The sequence below is a fragment of the Lepidochelys kempii genome, chromosome 18 (genome assembly GCF_965140265.1).
Source record: "Lepidochelys kempii isolate rLepKem1 chromosome 18, rLepKem1.hap2, whole genome shotgun sequence".
Classification (NCBI taxonomy): domain Eukaryota; kingdom Metazoa; phylum Chordata; order Testudines; family Cheloniidae; genus Lepidochelys; species Lepidochelys kempii.
Genome location: NC_133273.1, coordinates 14168551 through 14195159, shown reverse-complemented (window position 1 = coordinate 14195159; position 26609 = coordinate 14168551). Strand labels below are relative to the sequence as shown.

The following is a 26609-nucleotide window of genomic DNA, read 5'->3' as shown; positions in this document are numbered from 1 at the left end:
GCAACGGACCCATGTCCACTTCCGTCGCCGAGTAGCCAATCGAAGCACTCCTGCTTGTGCGCTGTACCCGGCGGTCCCGTCGGCGCCTGGTACCCCGGGCCACAGTGGGTCCGCCCCACCCTGGGCCGTTCTCTGCGGAGCTGTGGCGCCGCCTGTCAGCCGGGTAAGCAGCTTGAGGGGTGCCTCTGTGGGGCGAGGCGCCCAGGGGCCGCGCCTGGGTTACCCTGCGTGGGGAAGGGAGCAGGGCGGCCCCATGGGGAGCTCTGGCTGCAGGCGGGGGGCCTTGTCGCTGGCCAGGGACTTGCCTCCCAGCGCGCAGCCAATTTTTCAGTCAGTTCCGCTTACCTCTGTATGACTGAAACGAAAACAAGCGCTGCCACAGGGTAGGGAAATGCAGCCTGTCTTGCCAAAGGCATTTAGAAATGATTATATGTTACTCCTGCAGTCCTTACGCACACAAGTAAATCCCATCAGTGGAACTTTGCTTGCATGAGCAAAGACTACATGCAGGAATAAGATTTTGTGGGACTGGGCCCTAAATTAGTCTGGCTGTTCTCCGTATCACTTCATCCCACGCTGAAGTACTCCACCTCTGGGATGGAAGGCGGTAGCTGTTTAACAATGCATAGCATCACTATACAACAGCCCTGGACTTTTACCAGTATGTGTTGCACTTATTGAAAATGTCACGTATATAGCATGTATGTTTGTACAGTATATTTTGTGTCAGTTTCACCAACTGAAACCAAATACAAAATCCTTGGTAAAAGAAAGTGGCAACGAAAACAAGTTCTTGTTGGTATTAACAAAACAAGGTGGTTTTTTAAATTAAAATTAGAATGTATTAATACTATATATAACTTTTTATTGCTTGCCCCAATGAATTTTTGAACATCTATCTTAACAATGTCAATTTACAAAAGAAAAGGAGTACTTGTGGCACCTTAGAGACTAACAAATTTATCTGAGCATAAGCTTTCGTGAGCTACAGCTCACTTCATCGGATGCATGCAGTGGAAAATGCAGTAGAGGGATTTTATATACACAGAGAACATGAAGCAATGGGTGTTACCATACACACTGTAAGGAGAGTGATCAGGTAAGGTGAGCTATTACCAGCAGGAGAAAAAAACAACAACAAAAAACAGACAAACCTTTTGTAGTGTTAATCAAGGTGGGCCATTTCCAGCAGTTGACAAGAACCTGTGAGGAACAGTAGGGGCAGGGGGATATAGTTTTACTTTGTGTAATGATACATCCACTCCCAGTCTTTATTCAAGCCTCATTTAATGGTGTCCAGTTTGCAAATTAATTCCAATTCAGCAGTCTCTCGTTGGAGTCTTGTTTCTGAAGTTTTTTTATTGTAATATTGCCACTTGTAGGTCTGTAATCTAGTGACCAGAGAGATTGAAGTGTCCTCCAACTGGTTTATTAATGTTATAATTCTTGACATTTGATTTGTGTCCATTTATTCTTTTATGTAGAGACTGTCCGGCTTGCCCAATGTACATGGCAGAGGGGCATTTTTGGCACATGATGGCATATATCACATTGGTAGATGTGCAGGTGAACGAGCCTCTGATAGTGTGGCTGATGTGATTAGGCCCTATGATGGTGTCCCCTGGATAGATATGTGGACACAGTTGGCAACGGACTTTGTTGCAAGGATAGGTTCCTGGGTTAGTGTTTTTGTTGTGTGGTGTGTGGTTGCTGGTGAGTATTTGCTTCAGGTTGAGGGGCTGTCTGTAACCAAGGACTGGCCTGTCTCCCAAGATCTGTGAGAGTGATGGGTCGTCCTTCAGGATAGGTTGTAGATGCCTGATGATGCGCTGGAGAGGTTTTGGTTGGGGCCTGAATGTGACGGCTAGTGGCGTTCTGTTATTTTCTTTGTTGGGCCTGTCCTGTTGTAGGTAACTTCTGGATACTCTTCTGGCTCTGTCAGTCTGTTTCTTCACTTCAGCAGGTGGGTATTGTAGTTGTAAGAATGCTTGACAGAGATCTTGTAGGTGTTTGTCTCTGTCTGAGGGGTTGGAGCAAATGCGGTTGTATCGTAGAACTTGGCTGTAGACAATGGATCGTGTGGTGTGGTCTGGATGAAAGCTGGAGGCTAAGTAGGTAAGTATAGTGGTCAGCAGGTTTCCGGTATAGGGTGGTGTTTATGTGACCATCGCTTATTAGCACTGTAGTGTCCAGGAAGTGGATCTCTTGTGTGGACTGGTCCAGGCTGAGGTTGATGGTGGGATGGAAATTGTTGAAATCATGGTGGAATTCCTCAAGGGCTTCTTTTCAATGGGTCCAGATGATGAAGATGTGATCAGTGTAGCACGAGTAGGGGCATTAGGGGACGAGAGCTGAGGAAGCGTTGTTCTAAGTAAGCCATAAAAATGTTGGCATACTGTGGGGCCATGCAGGTACCCATAGCAGTGCTGCTGATTTGTCCCCAAATGTGAAATAGTTATGGGTCAGGACAAAGTCACAAAGTTAAGCCACCAGGTTTGCCATGACATTATTGGGGATACTGTTCCTTACGGCTTGTAGTCCATCTTTGTGTGGATGTGTCATTACACAAAGTAAAACTATTTCCCCATGTTTATTTCCACCCACCCCCCCCCACTGTTCCTCACACGTTCTTGTCAACTGCTGGAAATGGCCCACTTTGATTGTCTCTACAAAAGGTTTTTGTTTGTTTGTTTTTTTCTCTCCTGCTAGTAATAGCTCACCTTACCTGATCACTCTCCTTACAGTGTGTATGGTAACACCCATTGCTTCACGTTCTCTGTGTATATAAAATCCCCCTACTGTATTTTCCACTGCACGCATCCGATGAAGTGAGCTGTAGCTCACGAAAGCTTATGCTCAAATAAATTTGTTAGTCTCTAAGGTGCCACGAGTACTCCTTTTCTTTTTGTGGATACAGACTAAAACGGCTGCTACTCTGAAACCTGTCAATTTACAAAGAATGCCTATGGGAACTAATTTTATTTAAGTCATTTTGTTTACCCTTCTCAGAAATCCTTAGAGAGAGATTTTCAGTGTCTTATTTAGTAGTGGGCATGAAAATAGTTGGATGTGGTATAACTCACCTCAGCTCTGTTAAACTAAGTACATAGAAATGCATGAGGAGCTTTTTCATCAGTACATACCAAGGATTTGGCGTTTGGAGACATGAATGAGAGAAAGTGGATAAAAAACAAAGAACTATTGTTTACTGGTATGAGTGTTTAAATATTGTTTGTGGTCACATTGGAATAATTTTGATAGTGTTAATTCAGTACCTACCAGTCCTAAATGATAATACATAATTTAACAAAACTTTTATTATGAGGAAAAAAATTACTTGAGTTGGTATAGTGATTTACCTTTCTAAGGACATTCAGAGCAGGAGGCTCTCTTGTTCTATAGAGGTTCTTGTAGCACTCTCATCACTGTAGCATCTGACTTCCAGTACTGCATTAAATTATGTGATTAACATCTGTCACGTATAGTTTATTTTTTCTCTTTCTTCTTCTTCCCAGGGAAGAAAATTGTGGGCACATTTACTCAGCAATTGGAAGGTGCGATTCCCAGCTTGGGTAGATGTACACATGTTAGTTATGTTCAAACTGGCACCTAAAAATAGCAATGTGGCAAGAGTAACAGCTTGGGCTAGCAGTCCATGTACCTACTGAGTGGGGGGTCAAGTAAGATTGTATTGGGGGAGGCTACCCTGACCTGCTGTCTGTGCCACCGTGACCACAGTGCTATTTTTTAGAACACTAGCTCAAGCAAAGCTAGTGCATGTATGTCTACCCATGTGAAGTTTCCTATAGTCCAAGAGCTTTATGCCCAGATATATTGTATTGCTGTAATCCTGCCAATGGGTAATAAAGGCATGCAGGTCATATCATCTGGTCTGGATGAAATGGAGTCTCATTAGCAACCAGAGTTGATAGAGAACATTGTTTATCATAGCACTGTGAGAGCTTACAAGTCAGAGAAGAATCCTAAACTACAGATCAAACTGACCAATTGTGAGTGCGTTCCTCCAACTAAAGGAGACTGCAGACTCCCATAGTGTTTTCCTCTGTTCCATTTTGCTCAGTTCCAGCTTTAAACAGCTGTTCTTCAACCCTGAGCCGATGTAATCCAAGCAGTGGGCCAGCTTGGTGGAGTGGAGGACCATTTGTCATTTTGGGGAAGACTCACACACTTTTTAGTGATGATTTCACTCTTTCACATAGACAAAAAAACCCAAAAACTGGAGAATTTATTGGAATTCTTGTTTATAGAGAAGAGACTAACTTTCTGGGCCAAAATGGGGGTCACTTACTATGAAATATAATGCTTTGAAGACCACCCCTATAGGAAATTCCCTGGCTTAAGAGGCTGCTATAAACTATCCCCAGGATAGCCAGTACCATTTCATTAGACTTTTAGACTTCATCTGCTGGGCAAGCCACTTCTCCTAGTTCATTAAAGAGATACTTCATATTATTTAAACTGACAGAAAAAAATGGGGTAAAAATGGCTGAGTGGAATTTATGTTATATGTTATCCAGACAGTCTGCAGCGACATCAGGTTACTGTATTTTCAGGGGTTCCAATCCCTTAAATTGCAATTAACGGAACAAATATTCAGTTTTGTGCTGCAGTGCAAACAAACTAAAATGAAGGGGGAAAGTGAAAACAATCAGGTCATATACCTGTCCTCTCATCCCTGAGTGCAAAATAGTTCAAGATAGTTTAAAAGGTAACTTTATTTGGAACTCCTCAGAGGTGGCACATACAGCCCTTGGAAGAGGAAAGCACGTTGTATCAGTCTGAATGATCCAGGAGTGGCTTTTCTAGGCTCCAAAGGTAGCAATGTACATATTTCATATCCAGGAAGACAGGGTGGACTTTGAAGAATGGGGACAGCAGCGTCTCTTCTCATCGCTCCCAAGAGAGAAAGAAGCTTAATATACTGTACAATATTTCACAGTGAATAATTAATAGTTATGTGCATCTATATTGTTATTCTTGGTGTCACTGGCCCGTCCTCAGAAAGCATTGTAAGCTTTCTACATGATACTACATTTCATTAAAAAGAAAAGGAGTACTTGTGGCACCTTAAAGACGAACACATTTATTTGAGCATAAGCTTTCGTGAGCTACAGCTTATGCTCAAATAAATTGGTTAGTCTCTAAGGTGCCACAAGTACTCCTTTTCTTTTTGCGGATACAGACTAACACGGCTGCTACTCTGAAACCCAAATTTCATTAAAAGAAAAGGAGTACTAGTGGCACCTTAGAGACTAACCAATTTATTTGAGCATAAGCTTTCGTGAGCTACAGCTCACTTCATCAGATGCATTGTAGCTGTAGCTCTCGAAAGCTTATGCTCAAATAAATTGGTTAGTCTCTAAGGTGCCACTAGTACTCCTTTTCTTTTTGCGAATACAGACTAACACGGCTGCTACTCTGAAACCTAAATTTCATAAGTTATCTTTAATCATTATAACAACTTCTTGCTTGAGAGGCAAGTTTCTTGAGTGTTACAAGGATTTACAAGAGGGGCACAATAGATCAGTGAATAAGTACAGGCCTGCTTTAGTCTCTTAAGGATACTTTGCACTGCTATAGTATCTTCCAGCTGTCCCTCACATGGTGCTAATGCACTAATGAAGCCTCACAACCCCTCTGAGTTCAGTAAGTATTGCTATCTCCTTTTGACAGAGGACTAAACTTGAGGTAAAGGAAGTTTAAGTGAGTTGTCCAAGGTCATAAAGCAAGTAAGAACTGGCAGTAGCATCAAGGAGTCTTCATATCCAGTTGCCTGATCTAAGTGCCAGACACTGCTTCTTTACTATTTAGAAACAGTATAGAATACATTTTAAAAATCTCAGTGTCTTCCTTTAAGCATGAGCTGTAAGTTACTGAACAGGATTGGCCCACTTAATGTTGGAGTAAAAAAGATTAAATCAAAGTTATTTTAGAGAGAAATATTGAAGACGTTATTTAGCGTGTTCTGGGACAGAATCATACAATTAATTTTTTGAATTATCAACTGTTCCTAAAATCACAATATAGAGTTTTAGCCAAATTTTCTTAAGGCAGCCCTAGTAAGAAAACAGTTAAAGTAAACATCAGGAGAAATGGATTCATTATTTTTGTGCAACAGATTCAAAGGATTATTCTTACAATACTGTACATAAAACCAATATTCTACAGAAGTTATCTCCTCATCCAGCACAAGTTTTCTGGAGAGTTACAAAACAGTACACATTTGAGATTTACTTATGGAAACAAGATAGGTGTAGGTATTAGCTCACTTTCTTTAACAAGTCTTTAGGAAAAAATATTTCCAAGACAATAGACATATTGATCTCAAGTTACATTTTAAGTGTCACCCTGAATGCCTACCCAATCTAAATTAGGCAATAGCATTTCCACAGTTTTGTAGTAGAAATAAGGGGCTTTGAAATCTGCAACAGTAAAGGCTTCAAATAAGTCCTTTTGTAAAAGAACACTGAAATTAATTGAGTTGTTCCTGATTATTCCAGGGCAGTGAGCAGTTTTTCACAATTAGAGGAAAGACCTGTACAATTGTGATGAATGAGAGTAACTGTGAGGTACTCTAAAAGTTGTCTGAAATGAAATAATTTACTTTAGTTAGCACAGGAGTTTCTGAAATTTTTTAACTTCTCTTTATAAGAATTACTTTTTAATCTCAAAAGCCTTTGGGCCAAATTCAACCCTGAGGCCAATGGAGTTACTTCAGTGAATAACTTGTATCCATTTTGTTGATGTCTCTAAAAAGCTTAAGGAATAAGAAGTCCATAATTCAACAACACATTAATTTCTTAAATAGTTTCAACTTAGAGTGAAGAGTTGAATGTGACAGTCTGACAGTAGATGGGCTGTAAGCATTCCTGGAGTCCTACATTACTGTTCTCTGCTGGGAAAAGCTAATTAATTTCCCTTTGTACAAGGCACCACTTTTCAACAAAGTAGATCAGAATGTTGCCAGAGTATGAAGGTGAGGGTCACTCCATAGTCAGTGGACCCTGGTTCTGAAAGTGCCAATAGTTTTAAGAATTACACTATCAGAAAATGCATATTACACAATGGTATTAGATTTCAGCCCTTCTGGTCCCTGAGCCAGCACAACACATGTGTTTCCTGGAGAAATGTTGCTAAGCTGCAGATGTCAGCATGAATTAAGAAATTGAGAGTATGTGTGAATAATCAGATCTTGCCTATAAATACCTCAATTTGTAAAGAGACACGAGTTAGAAGGCAAGTTTATGATGCAGTTTAATAGCTGCCTGATTTTCTAGACTGTAAAATTAGCTGCCATGATGCAAAAGGACATTTGATCCCATTGCTGAAAAGGCACCATATATTTTCATCTTTAAATTTCCGATTATTTTCCCCTTTTTTTAGGAGCAGACCTATTCAGGTCTGCAGTCTGAGTCACTTTCTTCTTTGAAACTGGAGCTTTATGCATTACAAAGGCAAGTCCAGCTCCTTCCTTCTCCTGTTCCATAACTGTTTCCATAGCAACTCTTCCAGCTGATGCCAGTGCAAGGGCTGCACTCAAAGTGGCACCAAACCCTTCATGTCCTTGCCTGCTAACTGTTTTGTGCTAATAAGGAAGAGGATTTGAAAAATTCTGTGTAAAAACTCTTGAAAGCACTGAAAAGTACTGACACAGAGTGAACCTCATAAGAGTACCAAAGCACTGCCGTTTCCATTCAAGAGCCCCCTGATGTTTGTATATATTGATAGTTAAAGACTTTGCTGGGAATCTCTCTTGTTTTGAAATTCTCCTCACTGTGACTGTTACAAGGATCAGTATAAAGAACAGGAGGACTTGTGGCACCTTAGAGACTAACCAATTTATTTGAGCATAAGCTTTCGTGAGCTACAGCTCACTTCATCGGATGCATGCAGTGGAAAATACAGTGGGGAGATTTATATACACAGAGAACATGAAACAATGGGTGTTACCATACACACTGGAACCAGAGTGATCAGGTAAGGTAAGCTATTACCAGCAGGAGAGCGGGTGGTGGGGGAAAAAAAACCTTTTGTAGTGATAATCAAGGTGGGCCATTTCCAGCAGTTGAAAGAACGTGCGAGGAACAGTGGGGGGGGGAGAATAGTTTTACTTTGTGTAATGACACATCCACTCCCAGTCTTTATTCAAGCCTAAGTTAATTGTATCCAGTTTGCCAATTAATTCCAATTCACCAGTCTCTCCTTGGAGTCTGTTTTTGAAGTTTTTTTGTTGAAGAATTGCCACTTTTAGGTCTGTAATCGAGTGACCAAAGAGATTGAAGTGTTCTTCGACTGGTTTTTGAATGTTATAATTCTAACACATTCCAGTTTTAGTCTGTTCAGAATCAGTCCAGGAGAAGCCATACTGGCAAGTCAGATTGCCATGAAGAATAACACTCAGACATATTTAGGGTAAGGGGAGGATAGGAAGAGAAGTGAAAAATTAAATTAGTAGAAAAAGGATTTACTCAACAGTTATGGTCATTCATAGTTTCTTTTAATTTCACCCACCCTATTAAGTACTTTGTCACAAAAGCCAGACTCCAAATGGAAGCAGTGCAAATACATGACATATTTCTGTCACTTATAAAAAGAAAATTATTTACTTGTTTTACCCACCACACCTTAGATTAAAACTGAACATTTAAGAAATCTAAATCACTCTTAATCAGTGCTACTGATTTATTATTTTCACTTCATTCAGCTTCCACAACAAAAATAGATTGGTCAATTTTACTTGTAATTATAATCAGCTTTTCTTCTTACATGCTAACACCATGCTGCCCTGTTTCGGTTTCCAGGACTTCTGCAGAATATTTAAATAAACAAGGGAAGGGATAGCTCAGTGGTTTGAGCATTGGCCTGCTAAACCCAGGGTTGTGAGTTCAATCCTTGTGGGGGCCATTTAGGGAGCTGGGGCAAAAATTGGGGATTGGTCCTGCTTTGAGCAGGGAGTTGGACTAGATGACCTCCTGAGGTCCTGTCCAATCTTGATATTCTATGATTTCACTTACATTTTAAAGGAATATAATAGAACATATTCTTTTTAGGTTTCACTTAAACAAAATCTAAATGTTGGGTCTAACTGCTTGACAGTGCCCTTTAATTAATTTAGATACCCATATCTTTAAATTGTCAGGTAGATCAGTATTTCAGGGAAATGTGTAAAGCTAATTCTGTGAAGGAGAAAAGGTTTAATTTCTCATTTAAATAAACTTTAAAAGTACCTGCTGAAGTCACAGTGCTCACTGACAGCATCACAGACAGATCATAAAGTTTGGGCTAGTTTTGGCCTGTGTAAGAAAGCAACTGTGAGAGAGACTTCTTGTTATCATTGTAGCAATGTTTGTCAGTGTTTAAAATTGATAAATGAAAGGAGTAGCAATACTTCTTTTTGACATTATGACTAGAAGTAGTCTGAAGGTGCAGAAAACATGATTCTACCTTTTTAATCCAGCTCACTAATTTCAAAATTAGGCTAATATTTTCCTAGTTTTTGATTATTCTGTTCCATTTTATATGCCCAGCAATCCATCCTCTAACTGAAAAATGCAGAGAGCCTGCAATTAATTATAAAAGATAACAGTGAAACAAAATTATTCAACTAAGTATACCAGTTGTAACTGTAACTTTATTATGGCACTGCTGAGACAATGAGTTTGTTAAAATACTCAGATCCCTTCATTTAAGAGCTGTTAGAAACCAAAGGGTCCCATTAAAATGAAGTGAAAACTAGCTTTGCTTTAGAAAACATAAAATCAGAAGTGGAATGTAGCCTTGAATGCAAACATACATACTGTGTAGCCACGGCAGTTAATACAACAGTGCAGACTCCTTCAGTTAAACATCCTATACTCCTGAATACACAGAAGATCACCTTGAGCTCCTAGGAACTGGCTCCACAAGAATAAGCACCAAAGCCCGCCCTGGAAAGAGAGGAGAGTGATCAAGATAACACTTCGTTAAAGTCCTTCCCAAAGAGAGACTTCAAGAAGATAAAAAGAAAAGGAGTACTTGTGGCACCTTAGAGACTAACAAATTTATCTGAGCATAAGCTTTCGTGAGCTACAGCTCACTTCATCGGATGCATCCAATTAAGTAAGCTGTAGCTTACAAAAGCTTATGGTCAAATAAATTGTTAGTCTCTAAGGTGCCACAAGTACTCCTTTTCTTTTTGTGAATACAGACTAACACGGCTGCTACTCTGAAACCTTTCAAGAAGATAAGCTTCCCCCTTTTGAAAAATCATTATCTTGTCTACTGTGTTGCAGAATCAGTCTATATGACCTTTGCCTTCTAAAAAGCATAGCTAGAGGCAAATTATTTTGTCACTATTCTTGACACACAGAACTAACCACATAAAATATGTTGAAAAGTTAAAAAGCCACTAAGTTCATCAGCCACATATTGTTCACCCTCATTTTCTCTTCCTACGCTATCTTCATAACACCAGTGCATCTCTCCCAGATAATCGATGTGTTCCTGCTGGGTCCAAAACAGCCAGATATCTGATGTAATCCAAGTATGTGTGAATGATCGAAGGACAGAAGTGGTAATAAACATAGCAGTTGTATCACAGATAAGTCAGATACATTAATTCTTTTTGACACCTTAGAGACAAACCAAATTTATTTGAACATAAGCTTTCGAGAGCTACAGCTCACTTCATCGGATGCATTCAGTGGATGAAGTGAGCTGTAGCTTACGAAAGCTTACGCTCAAATAAATTGCAAAAAGAAAAGGAGTACTTGTGGCACCTTAGAGACTAACCAATTTATTTGAGCATGAGCTTTCGTGAGCTACAGCTCACTTCATCGGATGCATTCAGTGGATGAAGTGAGCTGTAGCTCACGAAAGCTCATGCTCAAATAAATTGGTTAGTCTCTAAGGTGCCACAAGTACTCCTTTTCTTTTTGCGAATACAGACTAACACGGCTGTTACTCTGAAACCTGTCAAATAAATTGGTTAGTCTCTAAGGTGCCACAAGTACTCCTATTCTTTATGTGAACACAGACTAACACGCTGCTACTCTGAAACCTGTCTTTTTGACAATGGGTGTAGATTTTTCTCAGCCTGCTTCTCAGTCCTAGCATCTCAGTGCTGTTTCATGACACCTGAATTACATATTTGAGTATACTGCCTGTGAGAGAATCAGGGGAGTATCACAGGCCTGATTCTCCCCTCAAATTTCTTTACACTGATATCTCCACTGACTTCAGTGCAGGGCATGCACAATGGGGGGGCAAGTAGGGGCACCCCCAATAATCAGCGAGGGACACAGTACTCTCCCTGCCCCGGGGCTGCAGCGGGGAGAGAGCCACAGCCCCAGAGCTAGGGGATTCCTCTCTCCCCAGGGGCCAGGTGGGGAGGGGGGAGAGTGAGCTTCTGTGCCTCCCCCCACTCCCTCTAAAGGGGTCAAATTTAAATTCCTCTGCATGCTCCTGCTTCAGTGGCATCACTCTTGGTTTACACCAGTGTTACAGGAGAATCAAGCCCTGTTTCTTTGCTGTCCCACATATCTCTCTGTAAAACCCAGATGCCTGCAGAACTCCAATGGTGAAGAAAGTAAAGATACTACCATCAACTTGTTCAAAAGTGACTGGCTGCAGTACTGGGACAAGCTCGGACTGAAAAGCAACCCCAAGAAATCAGTTAAACATTCACTGAATTAATATCCTTTTTTAATTTTTATTTTTACTAGACAAAGCTAATATTGGGTTTCCAAATGTCTGTGTTTGCACATTTCAGATGTATACATTAGTCTCTTGTTGGAGAACATTATTCTAAAATAGCATTAAGGTTTTGATACAAACCAAAGAATGGGAGGAATTTTAGGTTTAAGCCTGCGAAATATTAGAGCAGCAACTCCAGGCTCAACCTGGAATGGTATTATTCCCAGCAACCTTTAAATATACAATGAAAGCTACATCAGGTAGCCACCCAATGGACTAGTAAAATCAATTGTCAGTAGAGGTTTTTTTAACTGCAAGTTGAACAAAACCGTATTGAAAACCTCGGGAATAATTGAATGGCTTAATACAAGGAGTTATCTATTGGGCAGGAGGACCTTAGTAGAAATTTCACTGTACCAAATTATATCCATCATCTCATCCTCCTATATTTATTCAATAGAAAGATCTCTGTCACACCAACTAACACAGAAAAACTTCAGTAAAGGTTTCTTAACAGAAGATGTGCTTGAAAGAAATAGCAGGATGTTCTTCCTCCTGTTACATGTATCATTTATACCATTTTACCATATGTGTCAGCAATGGTCCTCTGCCATGTACATTGGCCAAACTGGACAATCTCTACGCAAAAGAATAAATGGACACAAATCTGACATCAGGAATCATAACATTCAAAAACCGGTAGGAGAATACTTCAACCTGTCTGGCCACTCAGTAAAAGATTTAAGGGTGGCAATTTTGCAACAGAAAAGCTTCAAAAACAGACTCCAACGAGAAACTGCTGAGCTTGAATTAATATGCAAACTAGATACCATTAATTTGGGTTTGAATAGAGACTGGGAGTGGCTGGGTCATTGCACATATTGAACCTATTTCCCTAAGTTAAGTATCCTCACACCTTCTTGTCAACTGTCTAAATGGGCCATCTTGATTATCACTACACAAGTTTTTTTTCCCCTGCCAATAATAGCTCATCTTAATTAATTAGTCTTTTACAGTTTGTATGGCAACTTCCACCTTCTCTGTATGTGTGTGTGTGTATATATATATATATATTCTTACTATATGTTTCATTTTATGCAGCCGATGAAGTGGGCTGTAGCCCACAAAAGCTTATGCTCCAATAAATTTGTTAGTCTCTAAGGTGCCACAAGTACTCCTTTTCTTTTTGCATTTATAGCCTGACTTATCTCAGTTGTCACCCTGCCACCATAGAGATATTTATAAGGCACTTTTGGTGACACTGGACTGCTGCTGATTTCCGAAATACAGGCTGCAGGACCACCCTGCCATCACGACTTTACTTTAAATGAGCAGACTGCTGATACAGAAACAGGAATTGAAAATGGTACCACCTAGTTAAAACGTCAGCAGGCCTTTTCTGCCAGGTCCTTTATTGGAGTTTTCAGTCCTTCAGGTTTGTGCTGTCAGATCTTCAGGGGAGTGAAAACTGCTGCCAGTCTCCTTGTCTAAAGGGAACAGAAACTATGGGACAGGCTATGATTTCGCTCTTCTCAAGAACATCTCAGAATACTCAAATCAGCACTTTAGGTAAGACACCTGCTTCATTTCTCCCTCTGTAATCTCAGAATTCATCATGCATGCATTAAATTAACCTCTACAAGTTTTACTAATTAAACCTCTTTGTACCTCTGTAGGATGTAGAGCTGAAGGATCAGAATAATGATTCCAAAAACAAACACTATAACTTACTGAGAAGAAAATGACATGAGACATATTATTATTCATTACTTACTACACAGTAAAATATTCCACCAATACACAACTCTGTTACGTAGTTACTTGAGGCATTCAACTCTTTTTAAAGCTGGCAAAGGACTTGTAGACACATTTCAAAGGTACTGAGCACCCAACAATTCCCAATCAGTTTGGGAATAACTTAGAAAGTCCAAAATTCAAAGATTTGAGGGGACCATGCTCATAGGAAGGGACATGGTACTATTAGATGATGCCTCTAGATTAACTGAATTTGTATTTTACATGATGTTGCAGCAGCAAACCTTAATATGGAGACAAAGGCCTTAACTGCACTGCGAATTTTAAGGAGTTCTCCCATTGCCGTGTAGCACCAACACAGCTCCGCTTTTGCAAGCAATGGTACAAGCAGAAGGGCATATTGCTGCATGAATTTTTACCACTGTATCATCCAGATCTTCTCAATGTAGACAAAGCCTTTGTCTCCTGACAATGTGCTGTTATAATAGCAAATTTAATTCCATCATCTGTTTGCCTAAGCATGGACTAACCCTACCAGGTACTCTCCTATGAGCATTCAAAGCTTTTTAGTATTTTAGTCCCAACCTGATTTGGACCATTTTTATATTTTGCAGCCCTCTCTTCAGAAGCTTCTATTCCTTTCCCACTCGAAAGTCAATCTCTATTGATGTGTATGCTAAATTTGCTACTGTATCTGGAAACAGGTATTTTATATTATATATGTAGAGAGCACCATTCTACCCTGTGATATGTGGTATGCACTACTGTATATCTTGTAGATATCAATGTTTGCCCTTAAATATTAGTAGCTCTTTTCAGTTGCAATGGAGGCTAAGCGTTTCAGTGAATTAAACATTGAAGTTTCACCTCTGGAGAACTGGATTAGAATCTTAATTTGGCTCACAAGTAGAAGTAGTTTAATGGTCTCATCCTAGTCTTTAGAAATATTAACAAAAGTACCACATTGTTATAAATCTCAGCTCAGAAGACAAGGATGTTGTGAGTCGGGATTGCGGAGCATTGTGTGGCTATAGTCAGTGCTATTAGTTTTATTAGTTCAAAAGCACTAAATTCACCTTTCAGAAATAATAATTAAAAGCTAATAAACAATATCTCAACTTACATTAACTCTACCCTGTACACAACTATCTACCCTTTTGATAAAGGATTCGAGCTTTAATTATTTTTGCTGCTTTACTGGATTTAAGAGATTCTAAACTCTTTCCCTGGTTTCTGCCATGGATACACACACCCCTATTAAATAGCCCTAAAACAAAACTGTGTTTACAATCCGAATTAATGGTGTTTGGGCACTCATCAGCTCAGGTGGTAGGCCATGTGAGTCAGGCAGGAATGAATCATAGCTGGTCTGATCGGATGCTCAAGAATCTGGGAGAAGTGCCATTTAAGAGAGGTTTTTATTCCAGTAATACATGGCTGGTATGAGTGACAAAATTCTGTTATGCCCTGTAATTCTTTTCTGCTATCAATTGCCGTTGGATTTCAAAAGCTCAGCATTCCCCTGAAAGGAGCTTACTTCCCTGAGGTCACCATAAGCACAAAGTCCCTTTATCGTAATGAGAATTGGCAGGATTAGTGCAGAATAGCTAATTGTAATGGGCTTGGGGGTAATATAATGCCCCAGTCTCCCCACCCCTTAATATTTTAGTAAAGGTTTTAAAAAAACTTTAAAAAGCCCATCTCAAAAGAACACAATAAAAATCTTAACTTGTACTGACATGCTAACCATGATCAGTACAGATAGATAGATCAGTCTGAACGGAACAGTAGCAAAGAGAACAAGTAAACTGGTGATAACTTCACCTTCAGAGCTAAGAGGTTTCAGAGTAGCTCTTCTGCTTCCTGTGGTCAAATCGCAAAGCTGCCAGCTGAGGAATGTTGTCTGCTCTCAGTCTTGGTAGGAAGAGCTGATAAAGGTGACTTGAAAAGATTCTGTTCCTCATGATACAATTAATAGACATCATTGTCACTAGGTTCAGGTAAATTGGATCGTTCACTAGATGCTATATTTGTCTGTCCAAATGTAGTAATGTTTGAGCTGCCTTCTGTATTAAACAAGTGGTGATTCGGTATTTTTATACTTACATGGGCCTCCATTATTGTAGTATCTGAATGCCTCCCAAATATTTCAAAATAACAATATCTCTCTCTTCCTTCACAGTGTGTAATAGAATAATAGCTTATAGTTTGCCTGTTTGTATGTGTGCTGTGTTGTGTATCTTTCTGTGTGAATAACTTTTTGGAGAAAAGCTAACCTAAAGAAATGAATTTTGCATTTAGGTCTGGATGTGTTTGTTCTCATCTCTTGCAGAAGGATTCATAGTCGAGGTCCAATTCCTACAAAAGTTCTCAGAGTAGCAGCCGTGTTAGTCTGTATCCACAAAAAGAAAAGGAGGACTTGTGGCACCTTAGAGACTAACAAAGCTTATGCTCAAATAAATTTGTTAGTCTCTAAGGTGCCACAAGTACTCCTTTTCTTTTTACCAAAGTTCTGTTTCCCACACTCATGAACCTCTTCCTGTTGATCAATAGTTTAATTGTTTCACCTGAATATAGCTGTCATAGGAATTCACAGTCTCAGTCACAGAGAGAGAAGTGATCTCTCAATACCTAAACCAGTCCTATGGAGGATTTTGAAAATCAGGACACAATCTGAAGCAGTTTCTGTATTCATTGGGAAGACTGGAAAAGTGAATGCTGGAGTGATGCATTCATGGCAGCTTGCGCAGCTAAGCAGGCATTTTATACCAGTAAGAGCTTTTTTCAGGATGTGTGGTTCCACTCCTAACTATGAGTTGCAATAATCTAGTTCATAGATCATTAATGAATGGATCACCCTGGCCAGATCTATGATTGATAGGTGTAAAATCAGCATAATGGAGTGAAGAATCTGTACCTAAGTTTCTTGAGAGTACTAATTTAGAGCAGTAGTTTTTGATAGAAAAGAATTACAGCCTAAAATACTATATACTGGTAATTGTGGACTGAAGCCAATATTTAATGAATGTGTTTAAAACACCCAGTGCTTGTGTTTTTTCTTGATTAGACTAATATTTACTAGCAATTCTGCCAAAAAATAAACACTGGGACCTTTAAACCTTAATTATACCATACATCACTGTTTTTTGAACCTTGGCCACCCACAGAACGTATTATCTTCACAGTGATTATGATAGGTTTCTGAGTAACAGCCGTGTTAGTCTGTATCCACAAAAAGAAAAGGAGGACTTGTGGCACCTTAGAGACTAACAAAGCTTATGCTCAAATAAATGTGTTAGTCTCTAAGGTGCCACAAGTACTCCTTTTCTTTTTACCAAAGTTCTGTTTCCCACACTCATGAACCTCTTCCTGTTGATCAATAGTTTAATTGTTTCACCTAAATATAGCTGTCATAGGAATTCACAGTCTCAGTCACAGAGAGAGAAGTGATCTCTCAATACCTAAACCAGTCCTATGGAGGATTTTGAAAATCAGGACACAATCTGAAGCAGTTTCTGTATTCACTGGGAAGACTGGAAAAGTGAATGCTGGAGTGATGCATTCATGGCAGCTTGCGCAGCTAAGCAGGCATTTTATACCAGTAAGAGCTTTTTTCAGGATGTGTGGTTCCACTCCTAACTATGAATTGCAATAATCTAGTTCATAGATCATTAATGAATGGATCACCCTGGCCAGATCTATGATTGATAGGTGTAAAATCAGAATAATGGAGTGAAGAATCTGTACCTAAGTTTCTTGAGAGTACTAATTTATAGTAGTAGTTTTTGATAGAAAAGAATTACAGCCTAAAATACTATATACTGGTAATTGTGGACTGAAGCCAATATTTAATGAATGTGTTTAAAACACCCAGTGCTTGTGTTTTTTCTTGATTAGACTAATATTTACTAGCAATTCTGCCAAAAAATAAATACTGGGACCTTTAAACCTTAATTATACCATACATCACTGTTTTTTGAACCTTGGCCACCCACAGAACGTATTATCTTCACAGTGATTATGATAGGTTTCTGAGTAACAGCCGTGTTAGTCTATATTTGCAAAAAGAAAAGGAGTACTTGTGGCACCTTAGAGACTAACCAATTTATTTGAGCATAAGCTTTCGTGAGCTACAGCTTACTTCATCTGATGAAGTGAGCTGTAGCTCACGAAAGCTTATGCTCAAATAAATTGGTTAGTCTCTAAGGTGCCACAAGTACTCCTTTTCTTTTAGTGATTATGATGCAAGCTAATGCTGAGAGGAAAATGAGGAAGTTAGTGGGTCTCCCTCTGTCATTATAAAGTATGTTTTCTAGCCCTTCGGGTTATGGAGAAAAGTGTATTGAAAACATTAATTGACTGCACCCTAATGGCTCAGAAAGCCAAATGCAAATAAAAGGACCAACATTGCAAAAGAATAAATCTCATCATTTTTGAGGGGCCTGATCTATGATTTTTGAATGCTGGGATGGCAGTGCTGCTATTATTCACCATATACACTGTACTCTTTACTAAAGCTCCCTTAGTACTGTCACATTGCTATCTATTACACACAAATCTCATGCTGCCTTCCCCCACTCTCTTCGTTCTACATCCTTTGAAGCCCTGAGTATTCTCAACTGTATGTTTCCCATACTTAAGGCCCACACAAGAGTCCTCATCATCCTTCTTGTGGCATATAGCCACCTTTGCCCCATCCAATCTCTCTGGTTGCACCTTCTCTGTTACACCTTCTGGAGGTAGCAGAATTGCATCTGGTATTAACCTCCTAATATCAAAAATGGAGCATCATGTAAGAGATTGTAGAGCAAATATTGATGTTAGCATGACGGGTTGTTCATTTCTAATCAAACCATCTTCTGCTTTATTTGGTAACTCTAAAGGAGCAGAAAACAACTTTTTTGTCCTCTCCCCTTACTGTAGTTTTTGGCTGTGACTCTGAAGTTCTCCATTTGGACCTGTGGCTTCAGGGAAATCATATGGAGAATCCAGACAACAAGAGAGAGGTTGTTCTGCTGGCCTGTGGTTCTTTCAATCCAATCACCAACATGCATCTGAGGCTGTTTGAGCTGGCTAAAGACTACTTGCATGAAACAGGTGGGAGTAATAGCTTAGCTAATGCAAAATGTAGAGCTCTGAGATGTGTGTGGTTGTGTGTTTAGGTGAGTGCATTTGTGTGAGTATCTGCGATTGTTTTGCTATGACAGTGTCTATATTCGGATTCCGATTCACAAGATGTAGAGATGGGTATGAGTGTATGCATGATAATAAGTAACCTAAGACATAGAAGAATGTCCAGAGTTGCCGGGAATATAGCACAGTAATCGGTCATATCTGTGGCAGTGGCCTCTGTATCCCTGTCCCCTCTTGTGGACCAGTCTGTTGTAAGCAACCCAACTCCTACGTCAATGTGTTTCTAAGCCTCCCTGGGTCTGGATAGTCACTGGTCATTGTTCCTACTTCTGGGTATTTCACACAAGCTCCCAGAGATAGACTCTGGGTCTGACTCCCTATTCGGTCAGTAGGATCCCACATTCTGGAACCAATGCCTCAACCTTCCTGAGCCCTCAGTTGCTAGGATATATTCCCCCAGAGTCCACCTGGTTGTTGTAGCCCAGTTTCTAATTAAAACCTTCAGGGTCAGTGTGGCAGGAGGTAGTCAAGGAACACAGACTTATCAGAGAAACATCGTAATCACAGACACTTAACTCTCTAGCCTTTTCAAGAGTAACAGATCTTTGAAAAACAACAACATCCTGAATGCACACCCCCTTCCGCCGCCCTAAATCTAATCTCATCCCTCCTGTGAGTCCTGGGTTTGGTCAGCATCCTTAAACTATGCATCTTTTGCTGCCTTCTTTTGGCTGGTCATTTTGCATGTGCCAAAGGTTTCAGAGTAACAGCCATGTTAGTCTGTATTCGCAAAAAGAAAAGGAGTACTTGTGGCACCTTAGCTCACAAAAGCTTATGCTCAAATAAATTTGTTAGTGTCTAAGGTGCCACAAGTACTCCTTTCCTCTTTTAAAACAATCTCTGTCTCCATGTTGTCTATGTGCTTCAGCTGGGTAAGTTTGGGACAGACTAACACGGCTGTTACTCTGAAGCTTCTCCCTTGTCATTCAGAGTCAATTACCCTAACAATAGAAAAAAAACATTATTGTACTAGGGAAGAGTCATTCAATGTTGATAACCCTTGATTGCTCTGTCATTGCTTCTCAGACATAGTTGTTCCACTAGGTGTCAAGCCCCTGCTACAAAATGGATGCTCCAATCCACAAAGACTGCAATACAACATGAAGGTCACACTTCAGAATAAAGATTACAATACAAAAGAGAGACCCAGAAACAAAATGGGGTCCACGAAACAAAATGGGGTCCACAAAACAAAAAGGAGTTCACAGTTTGACTCAGACATATTGTCAATCTGTCACAGCCTCCTCTCCCCAAATCCTGGGACTATCACACCAGCTTTTTGTAGTCTGTGTCACCTACCCTTGGCAGCATGATTCAAATTCTCTTTCACAGCTGTGCTCCATACATCAGTCACAGGGCACAACACTTTTCCGGTTCCAGGGGATTGGCTAACAGGGCTCTGTGGGGAAATGGCATCTATTTTCTTTTAAAGACCATAATGACCATGCATATGAAGTACTTTATGTACAATACAGTGAAGTTGACATCTGCTCAGTCACTCCTTATGTTTTTGTGTGGGTGTGCTTGTCATGCAGGAAAATACAAAGTAATCAAAGGAATCATTTCCCCAGTGGGTGATGCATATAAGAAGAAAAGTTTGATCAGTGCCAATCACCGAGTAACCATGGCACAGCTTGCTACAGAAAGCTCAGACTGGGTGGAAGTTGATGACTGGGAAAGCAGCCAGAATGAGTGGCTGGAGACACTCAAAGTTCTAAGGTATTGCGTAGCCATACACTGAAAAGACACGTATTCCTATAGTAGGATCAGGACAGGAATGGTTTAAATGGCTAAGGGTCAATTCTGCAACTCTTAATCACATGAATAGTCCCATGGAAGTCAAAGGGACTATTCATATGAGCAAGAGTTTTTCACATAAATAAGGGTTGTGGGATTAGCCCTCCCCCCCCCTCCATGCCTATACGCTGAGACTCTGAACAGTTTAAAATTTCTAAGGGCATATCACTTACATCCTTATTTTTTATGCCTTTTTAACACTGAAGAAAGTGAGGGATTCATAACGGTGACTAGAGCTGAGAGTAGAGTGGGCCCATGCTGCCCAAGCTTCCCTCACTGAGTTCTGCTGATGTACAATGCTGCTCTTCCGTACTTTTAAAAGTAATGTGAGAACCTTAAAGGAATGCCTATTTTTCAATCTTCCTTCACCCCCATAATGCTTCTGTGTTTGCCCTTCTTCTCCATATGGTTTGTGTATTACTCTAACTCCGTCCAATTTCTTCCTTTGAAAAAATAAACTTACTTAATTGCTGATGCTTCTAGCTCCAGCACAGTGGCAGTCATAGGACTCTGATCTCACAGCCCATGGTTGGGGCAGTTCTCAAGAGACCTCTGTGAAAAACTCAGGGTACTGCTGCAGGAGAAAGTGATGAAATATGATTCAGTAGGTGGTTCTCTTCCCTATGTTATCACACAACTCTAATACTCTTTCAAAAATTATTTATTTTGTAGATACCATCATCAGAAACTTGCATCTTCTAATCCTGATAACAGTCTCCAGAGTGCTGTACCTCTAATAAAGCCAGGTCGAAAGAGAAAACAGGAAGCAAATAGATACATTCCTGTTAAAAAGAATCAACTGAGTCCAGAAACAAAAGGTTGAGTATGTTTGCGAAATAAATCCCCATAGCAACCCACACTTATTTCCAGGCCATGGTGATCTGCCATTGAGAAGCATTTTTCTGATATTCAATCTCAGTTCTGACCTCCCTACTGAACAATGTAAAGAAAATAAAGCACCTAGATTTTATGGCGTGAATCAGTAGTCTCCTTCATAATAGTAGACTATCAGGGTGAAGTAATCAGGTCTTAGACTAATCCTTAAGATAACAGAAATATGAACTGGAAAAAAAACATTTAGTTTACTGAGATTTGTCACACTACAGCTGAAGTTAAGGAATTGTGGATCATAGGCTCTTTTTATTAAATGAGGGAAGGAAGAACAATAAGTCAGAAGTCCCTTGTGTATCCAGAAATGGAGGAAGGGGTTGTAATTTAAAACCCCATGAAAGTGGAGTAGCATGATTTAGAAATTCCAGCTAACGTCCAGATTGATTATTACTTCTTACAAAGATGTAATTTTATTATTCATCTCTATTTAACCTGAGCACCTGCATGAACTAAGACCTAACAAGCTTGCCAGTTTCTTAGTACCTTGGGCCCACCCACACCTTTTGGTTTCAGCCAATAAGCCCCTTCCAACTTTCCACGATGGATTTTTTTTCCCCCAGTGTGTTTTTTTGATCCCTTAAAAATAATTTGATATCTTAGTCTTTCCTGGCCAGAGTTTACTAACACCATCCACCCAGGAAGGGCAGACACCTATCAAGCCAAACAAACTTCTCTTGGTGAAAGAGATAAGCTTTTGAGGTCCACAGAGGCGCTGGGGGGGAGGGGGGGTAGGGATCTGATAGGGGGGCTGCCAGCTGTGGACAAAACAGGCGGCCAAATGATGTTGTAGGGGAGCATTGCACAACTTTAAACAAGCATGTTCTGTAATGGAGCAGGGACGTAACATCGAAACAACATTAAGCAAGAGGATGTTAAGTGGGGAGTTACTATATTTTCTAGTACTTTTTGCTCCCTTTGGAGACTCCTGTGGATAGCCTAATAAATCTTATTATCAGGATGTTTTTTCTAATACACTGTCTGAATGTTCCTTTTCATGTTAATTTCATCCCATTACCTCAGTATACCCAGGATATGGAGAGGTAGCGTATCATTGCTAAGTCAGCAAATACCAGCAGCTAAAACTCAATCTTCGTCCATTCCCTTTTTTTAGGTGTCCCACAGCTGAAGTTGCTCTGCGGAGCTGACATCTTGGAGTCCTTTGGAATCCCCAACTTGTGGAAGCTGGAAGACATCACTGAAATTGTGGCAAACCATGGCCTTGTCTGCATAACCAGAGCTGGAAACAATGCACAGAAATTTATCTATGAATCTGACACGCTATGGCAACACAAGAATAACATTCACCTGGTAGAAGAGTGGATCACCAATGACATCTCTTCCACCAAGATCCGAAGAGCACTGAGGAGAGGCCAGAGCGTCCGTTACCTGGTCCCTGATGCAGTCCGGGCTTACATTGAAAAACACAACCTGTATAGTCCAGAAAGTGAAGATAGGAATGCTGGAGTTATTCTGGCCCCTTTACAGAAATATGCTAGGGGATGTAAGCAGGAACAGACACTGTAATCTAGCCTGTTGTTATGCTGTAAAAACCCTATGTTTTAATGTGGAAAGATGTTTAATCTGTTCCAGTAAATCAGGTCTGATTCTGTAGCCCTTGTATGTAAGTAAGTACCATTGAATTCAATGGGAGTTTTGCGCGTATGGAGATTGAGCTTTTACCGCACAAGCCTTGTCTTTTAAAAAAAGGAAGTATTTTTTACCTCAGGTTAACTAACATGTGTGAGCTATCCTGAGGTAAAGGCACAGTGAGGACAAGGCACTTAGTTTTACCATAAGATAAACTAGGAAAGGTCAGCTCTGTTGACCTTACTAAGGGTATGTCTACACTGCCCACGTTACAGCGCGGCTGCAGCAGCACTGTGATGTGGCCAGTGTAGTCATGCTTTATCGCTGGGGGAGAGCTCTCCTGGTGATTAAAAAAAACAAACAAACAACCCACCCCAAACGAGGTGGTAGCTTTATCGCCCAGAGTGTGGCTCCTGGCGATAAAGTGCTGTCTATACTGGTACTTTTCAGCGCCAAAACTTTTGTCACTCAGGAGTTTTTTTTTTCACACCCATGAACAACTAAAGTTTTAGCTCTGAAAGGGGCAATGCAGACACAGCCCTAGTCTATCTCACAGTAAAACTAAGGGTATGTCTACACAGCCGACATTAAAGCGCTGCCGCAGAAGTGCTTTAAAGTGGTCTGTAGTCAAGGCTCCAGCACTGGGAGAGAGCTCTTCCAGCGCTGTAATAAAACCACCTCTGTGAGGGGAATAGCTCCCCGCTCCCAGCGCTGTAGCACTTTCTACGCTGCCACTTTACAGTGCTGAAACTTGCATCGCTCAGGGGTGTGTTTTTTCACCCCCCTGAGCGAAGAAAGTTTCAACGCTATAAGTGGCAGTGGAGACAAGGCCTAAAGTAACTTTTTTTACGTAAAGGATAGCTGAAACTCATTTGTTATCCTGAAGTTTAAGAATACACCTTTTTTAGCAGTGAAGACAAGGCCTTAGGAGCTTGATTCCTCCACTGTCCTTTACCTTGTCATTTACAACTGTGCAAACTGAGAGTAAAGTGGGTGCAAAATGCTGCCAATCAGCCATGCTGCTGTTTTACACTCACTTTGCATATGAACAGCAACAAAAGATGCTAGGCAGTGGAGAAGCAAGCCATACAATTATGCATTTTAAAGGGAAACCATCAAGTACTACAGTTTCATATCCAAAACTGAGCATAATGAAATGAAACAAAAATGGGTTTTACAAACTCTGATGTTACAGATATCCTTGACTTTAAAAAAAAAATCAAAAGTTTTTGTTTTGAACATGTCCCTACATTGGTGTGAACCCAAATACAACAAGAAAAGGAGTACTTGTGGCACCTTAGAGACTAACCAATTTATAATTCATCACATCTGATGAAGTGAGCTGTAGCTCACGAAAGCTTATGCTCTAATAAATTGGTTAGTCTCGAAGGTGCCACAAGTACTCCTTTTCTTTTTGCGAATACAGACTAACACGGCTGTTACTCTGAAACCTCCAAATACAACAGTAGGGCTCTGGCTACACTAGAGAACTTAAAGCAGCAATCTAGCTGTGCTCCTGTAAGCTCTCTAGTGTAGCTGCTCTTAGCCGACGGGAGAGAGCTCTTCCATTGGGATAATTACTCCAGCCCCCACGAACAGCAGTAGCTATGTCAGTGGGAGAAGCTTTCCCATCGACATAGCACTGTCCACACTGGCGCTTAAGTTGGCATAAGTTGTGTCACTCGAGGAGTAGCTAATTCAGACCCCTGAATGACCCAATTTATGTCAATTTAAGATTTAGTGTACCTATAGGCCAGGAACTAGTGCATTAGAACCAGAAAGTGAAATTGACTAGAAACAGAAAGCAAAATTGACCTATTTAGTTTTGCTGTTCAAACTGAATGACCTGTAAAGTGATAAACAACACAAATGTTTTGAACACTTCATTGTGTTATAACAAAAGACAAGGTCATTTCAAGGCAAAGTTACACTTTCTTCCACTGTTGTGTTTTAACCGAAAGCTTGGGAATGTCTGCTCATGAAAATGAAAAAAAAATTGTTACAGTTCTTCTATCACTGATACATAGTAACTAGCGTACTCCAAAATTTGGAGTATATAATAGTCTGATTCATTTTAAATACTATATTGTTCCTGCTGTAACTACAGCATAAAGCAAAGAACAGTAAGAAAGATGCAAATCACATGCTAGAATAATTTTACATTTTAGCACCAGCAGCATAGTCACAGCTGAGTCGTTTAAATGAGGAGCAGGACGAGGCTGGGTTGGGTTTATATATAAATGCAGTGAATAACTTTATTTCTGTTTCCCTGCTAGGGGTCTTGGGCTTTGAAAAATACTTGATGTTAATCAGGAGCAGGAAATGATATAATAATTGCCTTACTCTAAGGTCAACATTATTCTTCATGAAAGGACAGATCAGCTTCAGAAACTGGGCCCAGCCACTGGTTTAATGGCTAAAGGTTAAGAACAGTGTCATTGTGATTCTTATTCAACTGGGCCCTTTCTTCGGAATGAGGAATAAGATTTGTGAGACATTTGATTTCTGAGACAGAATTTCTGTGACTGGAGGGGAGAAGGGGTAAGGAGAGACTAGGGTTCCAATGTAGTCTAGATATGTCATTTTTCTTTCTTAGAAGTCTGGTTCTGAAGTGAGCACAGCAAATTGGGTGTGTAAGTTAGAACAACACTATAAATGTCATGCTGGTGAATTCTACACTCCTCTCTCTTCATTTTGTGTGTGAATTAAGTGCCTTATCAAAAGTTCCAGGGCTCGAAGAGCTATTATTCAGATAGTATGAGAAAACTGTTGAACTGCATCCTCCACACAGTGGTCTGTCATACTGACCAGATCAGATATGCTATCAGAACATGAGATTCTCAGTGCTCTGGACAAGGTGAGCAATGCATGGCATCTCCACATGTGCACAAAAATGCTGGAATTAATGTATGCTTTAGAGCCTCTGTGTGCTGCTAGTACCAGTTTGCAACCATTGGTTTCTTCAGAGCATCTGTATTTAAAAAAAATCTTTGTTATAAGGTGAGGCCATTACCTTAAAGTACACTTCTGGCTCTGAAAAGTGACTGAAATTGGCACTAAGATGTTCCATGTTTATTTCTTCTCAGTGATTTCCAGATCAAATGTAATCTGTTTGTAATTAAAAATGTTTTTTCTCACTGGCAGCTTGGACTCACCTTGGATTTTGACAGTCAAGCTAGGTTCTTTCTAGCTCACACATCATCATTGGTAATAAAGATACTGTAGGCCAAATCAGTGACATCTGGGCAGTCCCACTGCCTTAAATGGGATAACAGATTGGAACTTTAGTAAACAATTCTACTGATAATGCCCAGGAAAGAACAGAATTCATCTCTCTCTCTCTCTCAGCTATGTTGGTTCTACAGGGCTGGCAGGAGTAAAAAGCAATAAAGATTTACTTTAGTAATTAAAGTTATCTGATGTGACCCTGAATACACTAGCAGAACAGATCTTTTCTGTGAGAGAGTGCTGTTTATATAGTTACTTTTCAGAGTAGAATTGCACTTTATTAAGTCTGAGATTTACTGTGTGAATCATGATGCTGGTGTGTTTTGTTATACTTCATTTGTATAATTCAAGAGAAGGATTGTGCACTAACCAGGATTTTCTGTAGTGGCCTACACATGTTATATTTTGCTGGTCTTTAGTGCAGTTATGTGTAATAGGCGTTTCAATAAAAATTTTGGTGATAA

The 26609-nt window shown here is 40.1% G+C and overlaps 1 protein-coding gene across 6 annotated transcripts; it reads left to right on the top strand.

Annotated features, from left to right (window-relative positions):
- The first annotated feature begins 52 nt into the window (after positions 1-52).
- NMNAT1 (nicotinamide nucleotide adenylyltransferase 1) lies at positions 53-26609 on the top strand. 6 transcript variants are annotated; one of them, XM_073316394.1, is made up of 6 exons: positions 53-163; positions 14064-14153; positions 18373-18546; positions 20178-20361; positions 21112-21257; positions 22442-26609. In XM_073316394.1, exons 2-6 carry the CDS (start codon positions 14117-14119, stop codon positions 22852-22854), a joined length of 954 nt encoding a protein of 317 aa, XP_073172495.1. In that variant the 5' UTR covers positions 53-163; positions 14064-14116; the 3' UTR covers positions 22855-26609. The 6 variants fall into 6 exon arrangements, with proteins under 6 accessions (XP_073172495.1, XP_073172498.1, XP_073172496.1 ...); XM_073316397.1 differs by lacking the exon at positions 14064-14153 and adding an exon at positions 3516-3554; XM_073316391.1 differs by lacking the exons at positions 53-163; positions 14064-14153 and adding exons at positions 205-661; positions 3516-3554.